Raw genomic sequence first — 20,097 nt, 5'->3', positions numbered from 1 at the left:
GGGAAGGCCTTTTCTTTGTTATGTGAAAACCACCCTAATGGCCCTTTAGTTATAGTAACTGAAGCAAGTCTTCACCTAACCCAATGTTTTTGGGGAAAACTGCGACATCGCAATTAATCTGAAAGCAGATATTCTAGAGTTAGACTGAGCAGCCAAGTGAACTGGTTTGTTAACAGTTGTGCATAGTTGAGTCTCACTGTAATTTGGCATTAAAGTTAGCATGTCTGCCTAAATGCAATAGCTCAGAGTTGTCCTAGATTCCAAATGAATATTTATTAAAATGAAAGTACATTATGGTGGTTTAAAATTAGAAAACTTTAAAATAGGATTAACAACCAGAAATCAAGATAATGGGAGCTCCCAAAGGCAGATGGAATTAATCAATTACAATTTTCCTCTTGATTCCATATTATCCATTTATGCAAAAACTTCTCCACCAAAATTCTGTGACATATTGAATGACTTAGGGCTCATAACTCCTTTTAGAGTTTTTGCCCCATCATAAGTTAAAACTTTTAAAAGATCATAGTAGGTATTTAAATACTTGTTGATTGATGCAAGATTTCATTTGCTAGGAAAGTTTAGTTCAAACTCATCTAAAAAGTTTTTGAGAAATGAATGCAGTACTCAAAGTGGATTATATCTCAACGTACACACCCTGATATGATAGAGAGGCACTAGCTACAAGCTTCCAAGTTTCCATCCTTTAAATCAGTGAAAGAAAGGAAATCTAGGCTTTTCAGTTTAGCTTCTGCATTATCAGTAAATTCCCTAGAGGCTTTCTGTAGTGGAAGCCGGGGTGGGCCCATTGGAATCCCAGAGACAAGAGTCATGATGGCTTTGGTCTGCGACACTCCAAAACCTAGACAGGAAAATATAAATGAGGAAACATGGCTGGCACTGTCCACTTTGCCACAAACACTCGAAAGAAGAGATCATATTCTTACAGTGATTACTATAACAGGATAAAGTGGAACTAAAAGATGGGAACATTTCTTGTCAATATGGCAGACTGAGCAGATGTAGGAAATCCCTATTCCTGCTTTAAACATATAGAAATGCTGGAAACTTTTGAACAAATTGACAAACTGTAAAACAAAACAAAGTGAGACTCAAAGTCAACCTCAGAAGCAAGAAGGAGGAACGAGAAGTATCAGGAATAAAGAGGTCAGAGTAGTAAGGAGTTGCTGAAGCCAGTGGTCCATGAGGATAATCTGATTCAGGGATACACTGTTGTGGATTGAATGATGTAGGACTTGGTCACTAGGTCACAATTTAGTTCAAACAAATCTAAGAAGTACCTGAGAAATGCACTATTTAAGGTAGTTTATGACTCAATGCTGCTGTTTTAGACTAGGGCAGGAATGCAAGATGAAGCCTTGAGTCTGTACACAGCAAAGAGCTGGAATTAAACTCCCCATATAAAACTGGTAGCCAGCCTTCTATGAAAAGAAATAGAAAAAAAAAACTGGCCCACTGGTCTGAGAGGCAAGGAAGCATGACTTCTGCCAGGGTGTGGAAGGAAAAAAATCATATAAATGAAATCCCAAGCCTGTGCCATAGATGAATGCTGGATCCGTATTTGCATTCTGTGCTTGGTACAGGAACCATACTAAGAAATATACCTAAAGACTGGTTAGAACTGATGAAACTATAGTGTCCTAGCAGAGGCAAATGTAAAATCATTTGATGGGACAACTCACAACCTAGAGTACGATGGATTCTCCAGAAAACAGCTGTCTCTGAAGATGAAATCAGAGTTAAAAATTACAAAGCACACAAGGAAAAAGAAGCTGCATGAGAGACAGCAAATGCACAACTGACAAATTTTACATCCTGAGAAAAGATGATACAAAATTCTGAAAGAGGCTTCACAGAGATAAACGTAAGAATAGAAGCCATAGGCTAAGAGAAGGGCATATAAATAAAGAACAGGAAGATCTGGAAGAAAAAGCCAAAAAGAAATGCTGGAAATTAAAAATATATAATCAGTAAAACTAACCAGTCGAAAACATAGCTAAAGATAGAATTAGTGATTTTGAAGGTAGATCTAAGGAAGTAATCCAGAATATAGCACAGGAAGATATTTGTTTTCTTAACTGGCTATTGCTCTCGGATCAAAGGTATGAGAAGTAACTTTCTTTTACTAAGGTAATTTGGTTACAGTAACAATTGAGCATTGGGAAGAAAAATACTAGCTTGCCTAAATATATAGAATATATTTTGCTAAATGCAAAATGGCCCTCCTAGGCTTATTATGAATGGTGGAAGACTGAGAGCTACCTTCATGATAAGGCTTTATCATGTTTACTAAGATTAAGTCTCTCTTATATACAATGGAATATTACTCAGCCATAAAAAAATGAAATCTTGCTGTTTGTGACAACACAGATGGACCTAGAGGGTATTATGCTAAGTGAAATAAGTCAGACAGAAAAAGACAAATACTGTATGATTTCACTTATATGTGGAATCTAAAAAACAAAAAATGAACAAACATAATAAAACAGAAACAGGGTTATACAGTGCCGCATGTCAGTTTTATCTCAAAAAAACTGAAAGAAAAAAAAAAAGTCTTTCTTTGACTAAACCATGAAAACTCCAACCCCCAAGGAAGTCTGAAACGAGCTCTTTAAAGATATGTTCTTTTAGATCATAAAAACTGTCTTCAAGAGGCCTCTTTTTAAATGCCAAAAATCTGGCAAAAGAGTAAATCCTTTCAGCTAATACCTTACAGCTATACTTCACAAAACTACTGCAGAATCACTGCTGGTATGCAAAGTGATCTTACACGTACAGGTAAACTTTTAGTTCTTTAAAAAACTATAGAACTAGTAGTAGTTCAAAATCTACTTTAATGCATTTTAGGAACATATGCTAAACCCACGATTTTGTGAGAAGTATTGCTTGGGACAAGGGAATGATATTAGGTAATAATAGTACTGGTGGTACACAAATAGGACAAAAATCATCAAAGTGGAAAAGCAAATGGGAAGCATTGTCTTTGAAGGATAAAGAGTTGTCTGAAAACCCTGTGAGAATGAGGGGCACAGTACATAATAGGTGCTTAGGGCTTGGGAGGGGTTGCCAGGAAGAGGCAGAAAGGCTCTGAAAGGAAGGTAGGAGGTCTGCCAAGAATAAACCTAAAACTTTTCCTGGACTTGACCCAGGTCCTCAGGAAGGGCCAGTCTCTTGCGGAAGTGGAGTGAATAGTGGCATTTATCATTTGTTATGGGATAAGACTTAGGAGACTGTGGAGAGGTTTCTCTACTCAAATTCACTGTATTTCCCTCAAACTTTACATTGTCATATTATTCAAACCTCCATCCATTTAAGCTTACTTGTGTTAATAAACTCTTTTAAAATTGCAGATACTCTTGGGAGAGCTGTCAGTCATTCACAGTTTAGTAAGATCTGTATTCAAACTGCCTTCCTCTAAACACTTAGGCTTACATCAGCTATAGTGTGGTAGTAGAATTTTAGTGAGCAGAGGCAAGTAAAGGGAGGGAGTGTTGACGGTGTAGGAGAGAAGGGGTTAAAAAAATGGTGTGTGAGCAGAGTGGGGAGGTGAACAAAGTGCTAAGATGGAGGAGAGAGATTTGTAGAAGGTTGCCAAGACCTTCCAACTAGGTTTACTTCACCATTTTATAGGATTGGCCCAGAAAGTTAGTATTAGGAATAAAACTTTGCTTGTAGCTGATTAAAAGGTGTTCTTGTTGAACCCTCAGAGAAAGTGATGAAAGTCCCTCATCACCTTCTCTGAAACGCTCAGAGAAAGTCTATTTCCTTTACACTCTCCAGTAGGAGACAAAGCGGGAAACTTACCTAGTTTGACCACAAAGTTGATAAATCTCTGAATACAAAACTGGAAAGGAACAAACAAATCTATAGTCAGTAATTACTAAACTGTGATAATTTAAAGAATTTAGAGGTCAAATTGCAGAAACCCCAAACTAAAAAGTCCACACACCTTAGTTTTCTGAGGGTCTGTTGGAGTGGAGAACAGACACGTGAGGATGACTGAGATCTACCCAGGATAAGGTAGGATCTTTTCATATATATAAGCTTTTATGAAATGAGCCCATGAAGAAAAGAAGCTCCAATGAAGGAATTGTACAATAGAGAGTTAGGATGGGGAAGGCAACCTTTACCCACCTAGGTTACAGAGGTAAACTTATCAGCTAGTGCAGTTTCCAAACTGGGGTACTCTAACCTCTAGGGTACTTTCCAAGATACCTCAGGGGCACTTGGTCAAGGCTAAGATTTATGGCCATTTCTAGACCCTCAACTTCCGTAAGTGCTATTTCTAAAATTGATCAGAATAAGAAGTTGCACATAATGGAGGCGTAGCTTGTCCTTTTATATTTCCCTGCTCACAGTCCTTCTCCTACATTTGAAAAAATAAAGACATACCTCTTATATCACTGCCTTGGGACACCCCTGGGAACCAAATAAAGGAGCAAATCAAAATGTTGGCATTGGCATCCACAAAGAGAGCTGACAGAGTGAGTCCTTTAATTAATGGATAACAAGTCCTCTAAAGAATCATAGGGTTTTCAATTTTTTCCTTTCAACTTTGCTTTTAATGTTGTGATTCAGGTTGTCAGTTGAAAATCATTAAATGATCAAGCATATGACTCAAAAACTGCTCGAAGAACTGAGTGACATTGCTATACCAAAGTTTCTTCCATTCTTATCTACTAATATAGATAAACAGGGTATCACAGCACTTATTTCTATAAAAGCAAAAAACAGAAATAGTATTGATGCTGAACTTTAACTCATCCTAGCATTAAAGAATATTCATCCACAAATTCATGAAGCAATTCTTAAAAAAAAAGATTCTCATTCATCTCATCAAGAGATGCATTTTCAATAACATTTTACTTTTATGCTGTTTTAATCAATTGTATACTAGTAATAAAAAAGTCAATGCAGAATAAAATTTTGGTATCAAGCCTTACAAACAGAAATGCACATGTTCTTTTCTTCCCTAACACACAAAGTATGGCACATTACATTCAGAAGTCTCTACTTTGTTGCTTTTTTTACACTTAATGTATCATGGAGATCTCTCCAGATGTGTGCATATAAAAGTATCTCATCCTTCTAAAGGGCTGTATATAATTCCATTAAATAACTCAAACATAATGTATTTAACCATTTCCTTATGGGTGGATATTTGGGCTGTTTCTATCTTTTGCTAGTATAAACAATGCTATAAGGAATATCTCTGTACATGTGTCATCTCACTTTGTAAATATAACATGGCATTTAAGGCCATGAGAATGATGGACTTCCCTGGTGGCACAGTGGTTAAGAATCTGCCTGTCAATGAAGGGGACACGGGTTCGAGCCCTGGTCCGGGAAGATCCCACATGCCGTGGAGCAACTAAGCCCGTGTGCCACAACTACTGAAGCCCCCGCGCCTAGAGCCCGTGCTCTGCAACAAGAGAAGCCACTGCAGTGAGAAGACCGCGCACTACAATGAAGAGTAGCTCCCGCTCGCCGCCACAACAAAGACCAACACAGCCAAAAATAAAGTCCATGAGAATGAGTAAGTTTAGCCCTAACTTTTTATTTTTCTGTTTCTTCACTTGACTGCAAACTCCTTTAGGGCAGAGACCAGTTTTATTGAAATTATATATTCAGTTCAGCCCATGGTATATAAATAAGTGAGTAAATGAGACCTGCTCACACTTGCTTTCTGTAAGAAAAAACAGAATGTGGTAAACTAAACTGCTTACCAATACTGTTTTGGGTGAGATGATTTATTTGAGTAGGACTAAAAGAAAAAAAAGAAAAAGAGATGGAAATTGAATCAACCAATAAAAGAAACCACTAAGTGGAAAGGTTCCGTATCAGAGCTGTTTCACAGTTTACGCCATCCTATGATTTTCACATCATTCAGCTCAGAACAGGTTGAAATTTTCAGAAATAATTTTTTCTGGGAAATTTAGGAAAAAGAAAATCGTATATGAAAAGAGATGGCAGGGACTTCCCTGGTGGCGCAGTGGTTAATAATCCACCTGCCAATGCAGGGGACACGGACTCAAGCCCTGGTCCGGGAAGATCCCACGTGCCGCAGAGCAACGAAGTCCGTGCACCACAACTACCGAGCCTGCGCTCTAGAGCCCGCGAGCCACAACTACTGAACCCGTATGGCACAGCTACTGAAGCCCGCGTGCCTAGAGCCCGTGCTCCGCAACAAGAGAAGCCCCCGCGATGAGAAGCCCGCGCACTGCAATAAAGAGTAGCCCCCGCTTGTCACAACTAGAGAAAGCCCACGCACAGCAACGAAAACCCAAGGCAGCCAAAGATAAATAAATAAATAAATAAAACTAATTGAGAAAAAAGAAAAGAGATGGCAGAGTCCGCCCAATTCAGACTTCATATCTTAATTTAAACCAAAGTCTTGCCAATGTTTAATCTAGTTGACATAGCTTCCTAAGTCCTTACGCTGTTCCTGCTTTCAGCTTCACCTGGTCTGGGGCTGAATAAAGGTGAATATTAAATAAGCTATTTAAACTTTAAGTTAAGTAGGAAGTAGATTTAGGCTTGCTCAGTGTTCAGGGTTAAAGGGTAGGGATGTATTTAATCACTGCTGGCAACTGCTTCCTCCTGTTCTCTTCTTGGTTGGAGCTCAGGTCACTCCCTCAAACCTCCAGGATGCTTTGCGACTTCTGCTCTGTAATTTCTGATTGCCCTGATGGTGGCCTGTCCTGTTCAAAAGATCCCTTATCTAAACTTACTGGGACTGACCACCTGCTCTGATCTTGCTTATGCCTTTCATTCTCAGTCATTTTCTTGGGACACTCCTCTCAGTCACTTTTATGATCCTGAAAGTTCCTGGGCCTCTCGGCCTCCAGAAGTTTCTCTGTAGTGCCTACCCTTATTTCTTTCCACCTTATTCTGTTTACCTAACGTATACACACTACCAGCTGTGGGGCTGGTTCCCTTCGGTGAGGCTCTTCCTTCTCTGGACAGCTAGGCTGTCCTCCCTGTAACATTAACAGCAGCCACCATTTCCCCCAGGGGTCTTCCCTGGAACACTTCAGATCCTGCTGCTTTTCTCTTCCTGTTTCAAAGCCAGTGTCTCCTTTTGGATCACCTATTCAGCTCTTGTTTCCTGTCTGGTGAATGTTTTCAGTTCTCAGCACATTTCCAGGGCAAAGAGGACTGACCTGCTCTGACTTTGGATTAAGTCTCCCCTTTGTAGATCACCAGCCTCATAGCTTCCTTATATACTCTGGTGACTCAGGTGTGAAGTTCTCAAGGGGATGGCATGTGGTCATTTCCCCAAAAATCTATCACCATTATTTCACAGTCATAAAAATACTTTGAATGTAGACTAAAAATAAGATCATTTCTAGGAGGAACAGAAAGGAGTCATTCCTGTGTGGGGCCTGTCCTGATGAGACATGCAGGAAACATGGATAATGGGCACAGGTTTGGTTTTAAACAAGAAAAAGTAAGAAAAAGAAGGAAAATACAGAAAGAAGCAGCTAGGCAATCTTAAGGAGGGCAGGTGTGGTAGGAATGCTGATGAGAGAAAATAAGAATTCTCAAGTGGGAAAGAAAAAAGGCTATGATTTATACGAAGGGAAAAGAAAGCTTACCTGATGGTTCAGGGCCGAGGAGAAGTCCTTCCGTTCAAAAGCCTCCAACATCTGGTTTGTCTTTTTTCCCAGGTAGTTATAGGTGCTGGAAAGAAAACAGCACATCTTCAGGATCAATAACTTAGCGAGAAGGTCCAGCTCCTCAAACCCCTCTAATGCTCAAAAGGGAAAAATCTACCAAGCCTTCCAGAAGTCTATTTTTAGGCCCTAATCTATTAAAGGATCAGGTGTCTTCAGTTCTGAGTTTTCCAGCAACACTAAGCAGTGCAGAGGACGCAGAGAACACCAAAAGGAATAAAGAAAAGGGAGAAAAATAGGAAAAGGGTAAAGTTAGAAAAAAAGTGAAAGACAGAGGTGTATTTGGCAAGGAGTGATTGAGGGCAACACCTGGCCCAGGGCGCACACAGAGGTGCAATGCCAGGTAAGAACTGTGGATAAAATGTAGTATCTGAGGGCTTCCCTGGTGGCGCAGTGGTTGAGAGTCTGCCTGCCAATGCAGGGGACACGGGTTTGAGCCCTGGTCTGGGAAGATCCCACATGCCGCGGAGCAGCTAGACCCGTGAGCCACAACTGTGGAGCGTGCGCGTCTGGAGCGTGTGCTCTGCGACAAGAGAGGCCGCGATGGTGAGAGGCCCGCGCACCGCGATGAAGAGTGGCTCCCGCTCGCCGCAACTAGAGAAAGCCCTCGCACAGGAACGAGGACCCAACACAGCCAAAAACAAATAAATAAATAAATAAAGATAAAAATAAAAAAATGTAGCATCTGAGGCGGGTCCCAAAAACCCTATGCTGAGGAACTGGGTGAATGTAGCACCACAGTAAAAGGGGCAAATACTGGCAGATTACCTAAATTCTTTGCCAAGTTATATGTTACCCAGAGACTAGTTTCTAGTAATAATTTAATACGGATAATAATAATACAAGGACCATTTATTGACTGTTGTATTCCGGGTGCCTGACATAAACCATGTCTAATCCTCTCAGAGCCCTGTGAGGTAGGTGTGGTTTCCATTTTGCTGTGAAGAAACTATGTCTCAAAGAAGGGCAACGGAGTTGTCGAGAAGCTTACCATCCCTTCATACTGCTTATTCTATTACATTTCAGAAAAAATGGAGATGAGAATGTTATTTGATATCATAAAATGTTCTTGCTGACTTAAAAAAGAATCTCTAACTCTACCAATAAAGACAAATATCTTAGACTAATCACTGTGTTCTTAGAGAAACCAGCAAGGCAGAAGGTTCTAGAAATTCAGAACAAAGATGTTTCCCCAGTTTCTAATGACTTCTCCTACAGTAACTCAGGATCAGAAAAGAGTTTCATCTTGGTGTACCAGGAACAGAATATTGTTGGTACTTCATAAGTGTAGTCCCTGGAGTCAATACAAGGCATTCTGAGAACGTGAAGTTCACATTATCTTCTCGTAAAAAAGTAGGGAAGAATAAAATATAATCATTGAGATAAGTTACCTGCAGATGTGAAACACCCAAAGTTGCGATATGTGCATGAATGTCTAAGGGGTTTCAGAATACTCTAATTTGAATCCCAGGGGTCTCAGATGTATCCTCATTTAGAGAGGAATGTGATCATAATTAAGGAGAAGTGAAGTGTAATCAAATGTACTTCACTTTCAGATTCTGTTGACAGAATAAAAATGCCTAGTATGGGGGCCAGAAAAAAAAAAAAAAAGAATTTCCAAGGTCAGCAGATCCAGGCATTCAGGGTTCCTTGGAGGAAATGGCCTGTAGTGATGATGGATGTTGCAGGCATCCTGGCTCAGTGAACAAACCATTACTTACCGTTACATCCAACCCAACTACTCTTCGTCAAAGCCATGCTCACCGAGATATGGTATGAGTATTACTTTGCTTCCCCTGTACTTTTCCCACAGGGAGGAAATACACTTTCAGTTAATGTAAATAGTTCAGTCAATCTGCTTGCAGGCACACTACTACTGAACTAGGTTAACATGTGCAGTGGACATGCCAAATTGAACGTCCCTAGGCCTTCTGCTGAGTAGACATCAGGCCACTGATTCTACCTTCCTAGCTGCAGCTGACTGGACCTTACATGGACACCTGACTTGGCAGTGCTATCCAGTGATATCCTGAGATGCCCCATTTGGGCCCCATGACTGGCCACATGCATGCTGAAGCAGAGAAAGCCCATCTGGAGAGAAAGGCAAATAAAGGGATGTCCAAAGGACCACAGGTGGAGAACGGTCTGCCTTGGCTGTTGAGAGCTTTGCAGTTTTAGGTTCTCATCTTCTCTGAGACCTCACTGCACTTCCTCCCCTTGGGTTTTATGAAATTTCCCAGTATTTTATAATAACTTACCTTCTTTCACATAAGCTAGTTTGAATGGCTTTCTGTTATTTGTAACCAAATAATTTCTGATAAAGAAGTTCTGTGCATGCTCTCAGCTTCTGTGCCTCACCCCTAACTGCAACAGATGCTTCTTATAAGAGTGACTGAGTCGCTAACAAAGTGCTAAGCCCTAGTTCATTCCTTTTCACTAAGAGAATGTGGCAAAGAAAGGCAATTTCTATCAGAAAAGGTGTACTTGCAAGAAATACAACTGCGCAGGTGATGACTGCCTCTGTGGGGGATTTTACACTAATAAGCATTGGGAAAAATGAGTCCTGCTTACCTGCCCACTGCTCCAGTTGCTCCCATCACCAGAGCACTCAACAGTTGCTGATCAGAAACAGACAGAGAGTGTTAACTTTGATGAAAAAGAGAAGAGAAAAAGATGCTACTATATAAGTGGCTACATCAATTGTTGCAGAGGGAAACTAACCCGCTGGGATATGCCAGGGGGAAACTTACCTCATCCACCCCAAAAAGGAAAGCAAACTGTTGCTGGCGATTCTGATCAACACATTGCCCGAAGTCTAAGAGATCTGTGTCACTGAATTTCAGCCCTTGGAAGGTGGGGATCTTATCCTGAATTCCATCCAACAACTCCTCAGCACGAACTGTTCAAAACAATAAATGTCTCATTCACCGGTACACCCCCAGAAAATAACAGAGGACATCTCATCTAGTGCCACACATCTGCACTGAGCTGCCAGGGGCTGCTCTCAGCTGCAACTGGCTGCAGATTGAACATAATCACTTGCCCTTGCCTCCTAGTTCCTCTGTACTTATCAAATTGTAACCCTAAATCTTCTGTTCCTTGAAGACAATAGATGGATATTTATAAAGCACAACTTCTATTTTTTCTTCTAAGGAAGTTAGAAAGGAATGGCATTTTAAAAACAACCTAATAAATTTCATCTAACTGTAACAATCTTCTTGCTGGAGAAGTATGATAATGATAAAAGAAAACCTAAAAGAAAAGTGAGAAGAGATCGCAGTACCTTCCTGTGTGCCAGGTGCTGAGAACACAGTAGGGTACAAAGTAGACCCAATCCCTGTCTTAGTGGGGCTTACAGGCTATGTCTTCCCACATAAGACGGAGAGGTGTGTGTGACAGACACAAGTTGTCTGCTACAAGTACGTAGGGGTCAACTCGTCTTTCATACTTAAAAATCTTCCATTATAAGGTGGTGTCAATGATTGATAAGGGCTGACTTATTTTTGATAAGAGTGACTTATTTTGGAGCTGTTGGAACCATCTAGTCAACAGTCTTATGCTTTCGTGACACAGGGTGAGGTGGGGTGGAGCCGGGGTTTCTTAGTGAAATAGGATACGATGTAAGAGGTGAAGGTGAAGAAACATGAAAAGAAGCAGTACTTACTCTTTACCCCTGTCAAAGCAGGAATGTGATAGTAGTAAAACGGCAGTGCAGGGGCAGCAGCGGCCACCTCCTTTAGGAAATTAATCAGGACATCTGAAAGAACAGCAGGAAAAGTCATGGTGTGAACAAGTGTAAAACACTGGCTTTCGCCAGTAAAAACTGAACCTTGGGACTTCCCTGTCAGTCCAGTGGTTAAGACTCCACGCTTCCAACGTAGGGGGCATGGGTTTGATCCCTGGTCGGGGAACTAAGATCCCACAGGCCGCGCAGCCAAAAAAAAAACAAAAAAACAAAGAACCGTCTAATGAAATGCAACCATCCTTTTTGGAAGCCAAAAATTCTTGACACTCTTACCATCTCTGAGACTGCTACTGCAATGTCTTTGCAATTCACTTTATTCAAAGTTTTATTTTCCTCTCTGTAGAAAGGCCAAAATAAGAGGATCAGTTTCCTACCATACTAAAGAGCTATTAAAAAACTGGTGCAAATCTTCCCACATATTAAGAGAAGCTCATGAAATACTCTTACAAAAATCAGAAGCCCATCAGGCAGGATCCTTTTCCTCTTACCCAAAAGGGTAAGTGTGGTCAGTGAACAGCAAAGACTTTGCATTAAGATCAGAATAAAGTTTTAACAGTAAATTCTACAACAAAAAGATAAACAACATCTGCTCAAAATGGGAAGTCATAAAAGTAGTGGCACATCTCAACCAGAGTTTGGTACCTTTCCCTTTTGGAGAGAAATTCACATATATCGGAAGACAGTTCACTCTGGTTTACTGAGGAATTGGGATTTTCTACATCATCCAATTTGAGCTTCAGCAGCAACATTACTACAGATGATAAATAAATCCAGCAGAATTGCTTACATCTGGATGCCACTGAATAGTGGGAGAGAAGCTTATGAACACATTTGAATACTGTGATAATAAATATTTTGACAAAATTATTGTGTATTGTTATTTTTCATTTGTCTTATGCAAAATGTTTTAAAACCATCTGAAAAAAACTTTAAAAATGTTCATTCTAAATTTCCCAAATAGCAGTATTTAAATTACTTACCAATATTAACGACTATTTTACTGATAACAGGTAATATTTCATGACAATTTTGACCTGTTATACATTTAGCTATGGATTTGTTTAATCGTGCATGCGAATAACATTTTGTCTGTTTTTAATCCTTTTAAAATTTGTCCTGCATTTTTGCTAATCAAAAGGATTAAAAAGACTCAGTATACCTGGAAACCACAAATAGTTTCCATAGAGAAAACAATAATTAGATATTTTGGAAGACAATGGATATTTCTGTGAAACGTCTTTTGAAATTCATCACTTACTCAAATTTGAATAGTACATGTAGTCTCAAAATGCCCATTACTTATATTCCTCTTTTGTTGAGAACAATGGTCTCATGCTTTGCCATGTGACTCTGACACTCTATGCAACTGACTGGCCAAAAGTGGACACCTGACCCAAACACAGGCACCTGTAGGTTGACCCAGGGCTTGGTGGATGACCTACTCAGATTACTTGACAAAAGAGCTGAAGTCCTTTAATGGAGTCTTTTCTTCTCTTTTATGGGTCCAGGGAGGCTGAATATTCCGGAGAACTACTGTACCATTGCAACTTCATGCCTCCAGTCCATAATACTTTACTTTCATGAGTTAAATACAACCATTTGGAATGAAGGCATAAAGAAGCGGACCATGTACAGCACTGTGCGTTTTGACCTATCTACCTACCTTTGTTCCATGGCTTGAGAAAGAAAGGTGCAATGACAGCGATGCCATCGGCTCCTATTTTTGCTGCATGTTGGGCCTTTAAAAGAAGAAAGAAAACCATTGGTCACAATTCTGATGTGTGTGAATGTGGGGTCTTCTCCACCTCAAAAGGCAATTCTCAAACACCAGCTGGGTTTCCTACAATTCAACTCAACTCTGACACTATCTATCTGGAGATACAGGTCAAGGGCTCAGTCCTACAAGACTAGCTCCCTACCCCCATTTCAAATGCCAGGTTATCACCTGTGCTCCTGACCTATGGGCTATATAAATTAGAGGTTCCAACAACCCCCTCCTTCGGTCAATTAATTTGTTGGAGAGGCTCACAGAACTCAGGGAAACATTTTACTTACGAGATCACTGGCTTTTTATAAAAGGATATGACTCAGGAACAGCCAGATAGAAGAGATGCATAGGGCAAGGCATGGGGAAAGGGCACAACACTTCCATGTCTTCTCTCAGTGCGAGTGCACCACCCTCCCCAAATCTCCACAAGTTCACAAAACTGGAAGCTCTCTGAAGTCTGTCCTTTGGCGTTTTCATGGAGGCTTTACTACGTAGGCATGATTGATTATATCATTGGCCATTGGGGATTGGTTCAAATAGGGTTGATCATATCAACTCTAACTGAAAGTTCCAACCCCTAATTTTCATGCCTGGTACTCTTGGCAACCAGCCCCCATCCTTAGGTACTTTCTAAAAGTCACCGCATTAACATAACAAGAGACACCTTTATTGTTCTTATCTCCAGGAATTCGAGGGTTTTGGAGCTCTGTGCCAGAAATGGGACAAAGACCAAATACCTATTTCTTGTTATAGATCACAATTTCACAACCATCCTGGAGTAAACGATTTGTTATATTCACCTACAGCTTAGATACTAGAGGTTAACAACAAACTCTTCAAATTTGCCAACCGATGTACCCCTAGAGAGTGGAAAATTACCACATTTAATGATAAATGTCATTACCAGGAAAATCCCAGGTGTTGCAAAGTAGAGACCCCTGGTGGAGGTGAGCTGTGTATTTAATCTTATTCTTCTGCAGACTTTGTCAGTACAAAAAAACTTGCTAAGGAGACATGAGCAGTTCATTTTTTTTTTTTTTTTTTTTTTTGCGGTACACAGACCTCTCACTGTTGTGGCCTCTCCCGTTGCGGAGCACAGGCTCTGGACGTGCAGGCTCAGTGGCCATGGCTCACGGGCCCAGCCGCTCCACAGCATGTGGGATCTTCCCGGACTGGGGCACGAAGCCGTGTCCCCTGCATCGGCAGGTGGACTCTCAACCACTGCGCCACCAGGGAAGCCCGAGCAGTTCATTTTGATAAACTATAACTGTTAATTATAGAGAAACTTGCAGATGTCATTTCTCTTCTAGTGTTCAGCCCACTGGATGATACTGTCTTTCCTCTCCAAAGATATTAGTCATATTTTAAAATTTATATTACAGATTGGAAATGCAGTTGAGAAAGGCTGAGAAGAAAAAGATTATACATATCACAGAAGATACATTGCACTACTCTTCTGATATTTACTCACATTCCTTCAGAAAAAAATGAACATTTCCTCCCACTGGGCCCTCATAATATTTTTTATCTGTTTCAAGTAGAGTACTTAAACCTAACACATGGTGAGGTAGTTGTGTATCTTCCTGGTCTCCAACTAGAGTGAATTCCCTGAGGGCAGAGGTCAGATCTTATTGACTCTTGTGTTCAGGTCAGTCATGGTGCTGAGCACATAGCAGGACTCAGTAGATGTTGTTGATTGCTTTGAAACATGCCCCACTACCTAAAAGGGAAAAATGGCTTTCTTCTGAGACTTAAGCTAGTGATAACTATATCTAATAGATGTGATTAACTTTCTGCAGAAGTAAAGTAGGAAAGTCAAAAAGAGATTGGGATATAGTCCAAAGAACAATCAAGACACTGGATAGGATTTTATTGACACAGGATTGGAATTGACATATTTGAATCATTTATTTAGCACCTTGTTTAGGACAAGAGCAGTAGGGTAACCTTAGCTGAAAGGAAGGAAGAGAAACCACTTCAGAGACAGTCGATGGCAGTGCCCATTCAAGCATCATCCAATGGAGAGTTATGTCTAAGCAGATGCCAATATTACTGTCTCCTTGGCAAGATTATCCCACAGCAGGCGATTATCCCTATAGCAGGGGATTATCTCTATACTAAGATTATCTTTTTACTATTCTAGTGTTGAACCCCATGGTTGACACTGTCTGTCATGTCATACATGAGAATATTTTAAAACTCACATGATGCATAGAAGAAAGCAATTGAAAAGAGAAGGGGAAAAAAAATTTCCTCCTTTACACTACCATAGTTGAAAGAGCTACTGTTAAGAAGAACAAATCAAGTGTAAAAAGGATAAATCAAGTTTCCAAGTTCTGATTCTAGGCTTACTAAGCAATCACCTAGGAACGTCTTCCCTAGTGGCTTGCCTAAGAGTGTTGAATTGAGGTTTTGAGGTTTTATACATTCCATTTCTAAATTCAATTAATAGGAAACAGAATCAAACAAAACCCACAAGCAGATGTTGGGGTTAGATCAAGTCATTGCGCTCTTTGGAATTAGAATATCTAAATTCTGAGGACATGGTTCTGTGGACAAAGGATGTCCCTGCCATTTCAGTAAACAGAGGATGCTTCGGCCGAACAGCCATCAGCCACTGCAGGCACCAGGACGGTGCGACCTAAGGGGAACTCAGGATGGAGAAAAACATGCATATCAAAGGAATGGTTTCAATAAGCCCAATCTCTTGCACCTTACCATACAAGGAAACACTAAAATCATTAACTTGAGATGCGTGTTTTTATGATTAGCAATAATCTTTTGATGTTCAACTATATATATATATTTTTTTTCCAGCCGAAAACTCCTATACATCCAGGCTCCTCCCTTACCTCTTTGGAACAGTCCCTCAGAGCTTGCTGAGTGGCTGTATCCCAGGCTTAAGTCCTCAGTAAGTCTGCTGAATAAAACATAATTCTCAACTTTTAGGTTGTACATTTTTTTTCAGTCGACAGTCCAAGCTACAACATCTTTGTGCTTTCTTTTCTTACTTGATTCACAGAGACCTCAAAACTACCACATGGTTTACTTTTCTGCTAGCAACTTGAACTCCTTCCTCCCTCGCCACAATATTACTCCACCTAACCTGCTCATTTCTAACCCCAGAGCAATCCAATCTTTGTGTTCTTGCTCCTATGTTCTGGTTGAAAAGTGTACCTAGAAGAAAATCTCCACACCTGTGTGGAGTGGTGGTATGACAAATTTATGACTTACAACTTTGGTTGGTTTTTAGCACCACTGGGGCAATCCTTTTAAAAAAATTAATTACTTTTAAATTTATTTTTCAAAATTGTGACCAAGAAAAACACAACACTGGGAGTTCCCTGGTGGCCTAGTGGTTAGGATTCCAGGCTTTCACTGCCGTGGCCTGGGTTCAGTCCCTGGTCGGGGAACTGAGATCCCGCAAGCCACGCGGTGCGGCCAAAAAATAAAAATTAAAAAAAATTCACCATCTTAGCCATTTTTAAGTGTACAGTTCACTGCTGTTAAGCATATTCACATTGTTGTGAAACAGAACTCTAGAACTTTTTCATCTTGCAGATCTGAAAGTTTTGGAAGGAGCTGTCAGCAGGAACTCCATTTTAAACTTTAGGGCTCCATCCTGTTACACTGTGACTGTGCTGACCCTGCTGACTTAAAAAAAAAAAAAAAAGAAGAAGCTCTCTGTTTAGGAAGGCATCCGGCGGAACTGTGCAGAAGTGTGCCTTTACTGATAACAAGTGAAACACACTTGATGAGTCAATAAATTGTAACAGGAAAAAAAAAAAAGAATACATACCTTCCAGTCACAACTCTTCACAAAAAACTTTTGGAAACTAAGTGTGCTTCTCTGTTTTCCTTTAAAAACTCCTGCTTTTTGTTTCCCAGAGGGGACACTGTTCTGTGGTTGTTGGAATCTGTGCTCCCTGAATTGAAATTCTAAGACTCCAAATAACCATAAATGTGTTTTCTATGTCTGTGAGTCTGTTTCTGCTTTGTAAATAAGTTCATTTGTATCATTTTTTTAGATTCCACATATAAGTGATGTCATATGGTATTTGTCTTTCTCTGCCTGACTTACTTCACTTAGTATGATATTCTCTAGGTCCATCCATGCTGAATTAACAGATTCACACTACTTTATATAAAATAAACAACAAAGACTTACTATATAGCACAGAGAACTATATTCAATATCTTGTAATAACCTATAATGGAAAAGAATCTGAAAACGAATATATATATATATATATATATATATATGTATGTATGTATATATATCTATCTGATCCTGCAAAAGAGAAAACACTGTTGCATCATTTGAAGTTTATAGTAACACGAAGGGCTGCACTATTGTGGTTTATGCTGGTTTTAATAGTTAGTTAATATCTAATCTCAATCTCGGTGACTTCCCTGGCGGCGCGGTGGTTAAGAATCCACCTGCCAATGCAGGGGACATGGGTTTGATCCGTTGTCTGGGAAGATCCCACACACCGTGGAGCAGCTAAGCCCATGTGCCACAACTGAGCCTGCGCTCTAGAGTCCACAAGCACAACTACTGAAGCCCGTGTGCCTAGAGCCCGTGCTCCGCAACAAGAGAAGCCACCGCAATAAGAAGCCCGCACACCGCAACGAAGAGTAGCCCCCGCTCGCCACAACTAGAGAAAAGCCCACGAAGCAACGAAGTCCCAACGCAGCCAAAAAAAAAAAAATCTCAATCTCAAGACTACTAAATTCTACAGTGGTCTACTAAAAATTAATCTAATCAGGGATTTTAAAAAATGTCCAGGGGACTTCCCTGGTGGCGCAGTGGTTGAGAGTCCGCCTGCCAATGCAGGGGATGCGGGTTCATGCCCCGGTCCGGGAGGATCCCACATGCCGCGGAGTGGCTGGGCCCGTGAGCCATGGCCGCTGAGCCTGCGCGTCCGGAGCCTGTGCTGCACAACGGGAGAGCCCACAGCAGTGAGAGGCCCGCGTACCGCAAAAAAAAAAAAAAAAAAAAAAAATGTCCAGGGAATAAAATTTAAGGTTCAACCAAGCAACAGAATTTTGAAGGCAATAACTGCTTAATCTATACATCTATATATCTGTATCTATATATATATAAATATAAAACTGAATCACTGCTGTACACCAGAAACTAACACAACACTGTACATCAACTATACGTCAACTTTTAAAAAAGGACCCCTAATAAATGCATTTCTTTGTTTTACAGCCTGCTTCTTTTTCGCAGACGACAAACTCTATACCCCTTAAACAACTCTTCTTTCCCCCTCCCCCTAGTCCCTAGCGGGACTCACTCTAATTCTGTTTTTATGAATTTGACTACTTTAGATACCTCATAGTATAAGAAGAATAATATCGTATTTGTCTTTTAGTGGCTGGCTTACTTCACTTAACATAATGTTCTCAAGGAGGTTCACCCCTATTGTAGCATGTGACAAGACGGATTTGCTTCCTTTTTAAGGCTGAATAACATTCCATTGTATGTATATACCACCTTTTCTTTATCCATTCATCTGTCCATGGGCATTTGGGTTGCTTCGACCTCATGAACAGTGCTGCTATAAACATGGGTGGGGACAGTCTTTTTCTGTTTAAGTTTTCTCTTCCATTCTCCAGGCAGCAATTCTCAGTTTTTACCACTTCTCATTTCTGAACCCCATTTCCATCTCCCTTATGCCCAGCAGATGGCCTTGCCTTTTACTTCCTAGAGAAAACTTAGGTTGGCTCAAGTTCTGTTCCTTACCTGCAAACTAGGTAGCTCCATAGCCATCCTTACTTTGCCCAAAAGAAGAGGTGCCTCTGTCTCCTATTAAACGCTCTGCTACAGCAGTTATCACCTTGGGCTACTCTCTTTGTGGCTCTGTGTTGGCTTCCCTGCAGTCCTACACCTTATACTCTCCAGCATCCAATATTTAGCAAAAATGATATTGATTTTAACTCAAGCATAAAGATGGAGGCCCCTCAAGTGGTCTCTCCCAGATGGACCCACATACATACCAGTTCTTGTGACTCCTTCAAGCTCAGTGCTCCCACGTGAATTACTATCTGATCCAACCTGCAAAAGAGAAAACACTGTTGCATCACTTGAAGTTTATAGTAACGCGGAAGAGCTGTGCTACCTTGGTTTGTGCTGGTTTTAGCAATTAGCTAATATCTGACTAATCTCAATCTCAAGACTACTGAATTCTACAGTGGTATACTTAAAATTAATCTAACCAGGGATTTTAAAAAAATGTCCAGGGAATAAAATTTAAGGTTCAACTAAGCAATAAGATTTTTTTTTAACATCTTTATTGGAGTTTAATTGCTTTACAGTGTTGTGTTAGTTTCTGCTGTATATAAGCAACAGGATTTTGAAAGCAATAACTGATCAATCAATCAATAGTCAAGTACCTTATTTTGACTATGCATTGTTAGAGATGCTGCATTTGACGGTGACAATGTGCATGAAAATAGGTGTAAAGCTGAGATATTTTTGGTTGGAGATAAAAATAAAGAGGTTCCTCAAAGAGTACAACCAGGAACCAGCCATACGAGAAAGGAATTCACTGTGAAAAGTTTTTTCCTATCTTGTGTGTCCTCAGAATTTGGCCACGAGTGAGGTTTTCTCTGAGACCTCAGTGTTCATCTTTGGAGGTGCTCCACGGGGCCCCGTGGGAAGAGGCCACACTTAGACTGGTCTTCTGAGGGTAGGATCAATAAAACTCAGCTGTGAATGCAGTCATGCTGGCGAGTCTTCCAGGGACTCAGAGTGACACACATGCTGCCCTCATGGGATGGAGACACCACATCCCCGTTAAGGCCCAAGCATTGAGCCCTCCTGTGATTCTTGACTTCTTCTGTCTTTGGTAAAATGGGACCTAGCTGGGAAGTGCTAT

The 20,097-nt window shown here is 40.5% G+C and overlaps 1 protein-coding gene across 4 annotated transcripts in view; it reads right to left on the bottom strand.

Annotated features, from left to right (window-relative positions):
• Positions 1 to 258: 258 nt before the first annotated feature.
• Positions 259 to 20,097, bottom strand: part of NPL (N-acetylneuraminate pyruvate lyase) — a 37,377-nt gene continuing 17,538 nt past the window's right edge. For 2 of the 4 annotated variants that reach the window (XM_067728861.1, XM_067728860.1), the window contains 8 exons: positions 19,217 to 19,274; positions 13,106 to 13,181; positions 11,362 to 11,454; positions 10,448 to 10,596; positions 10,269 to 10,315; positions 7,620 to 7,704; positions 3,826 to 3,865; positions 259 to 862 (listed from right to left, as the gene is read on the bottom strand). In XM_067728861.1, the coding sequence (XP_067584962.1) occupies positions 678 to 862; positions 3,826 to 3,865; positions 7,620 to 7,704; positions 10,269 to 10,315; positions 10,448 to 10,596; positions 11,362 to 11,454; positions 13,106 to 13,181; positions 19,217 to 19,274 (733 nt within the window). In that variant the 3' untranslated portion in view covers positions 259 to 677. Of the gene's footprint in view, positions 863 to 3,825; positions 3,866 to 3,918; positions 4,441 to 7,619; positions 7,705 to 10,268; positions 10,316 to 10,447; positions 10,597 to 11,361; positions 11,455 to 13,105; positions 13,182 to 19,216; positions 19,275 to 20,097 lie in introns of those variants that run through there. The other 2 variants (XM_067728862.1, XM_067728863.1) reach the window with 2 other exon arrangements.

This window comes from Pseudorca crassidens, chromosome 2, assembly GCF_039906515.1.
Source record: "Pseudorca crassidens isolate mPseCra1 chromosome 2, mPseCra1.hap1, whole genome shotgun sequence".
NCBI lineage: Eukaryota > Metazoa > Chordata > Mammalia > Artiodactyla > Delphinidae > Pseudorca > Pseudorca crassidens.
Note: the sequence above shows the minus strand (reverse complement) of the source record. Positions and strands in the feature narration are given on the sequence as shown.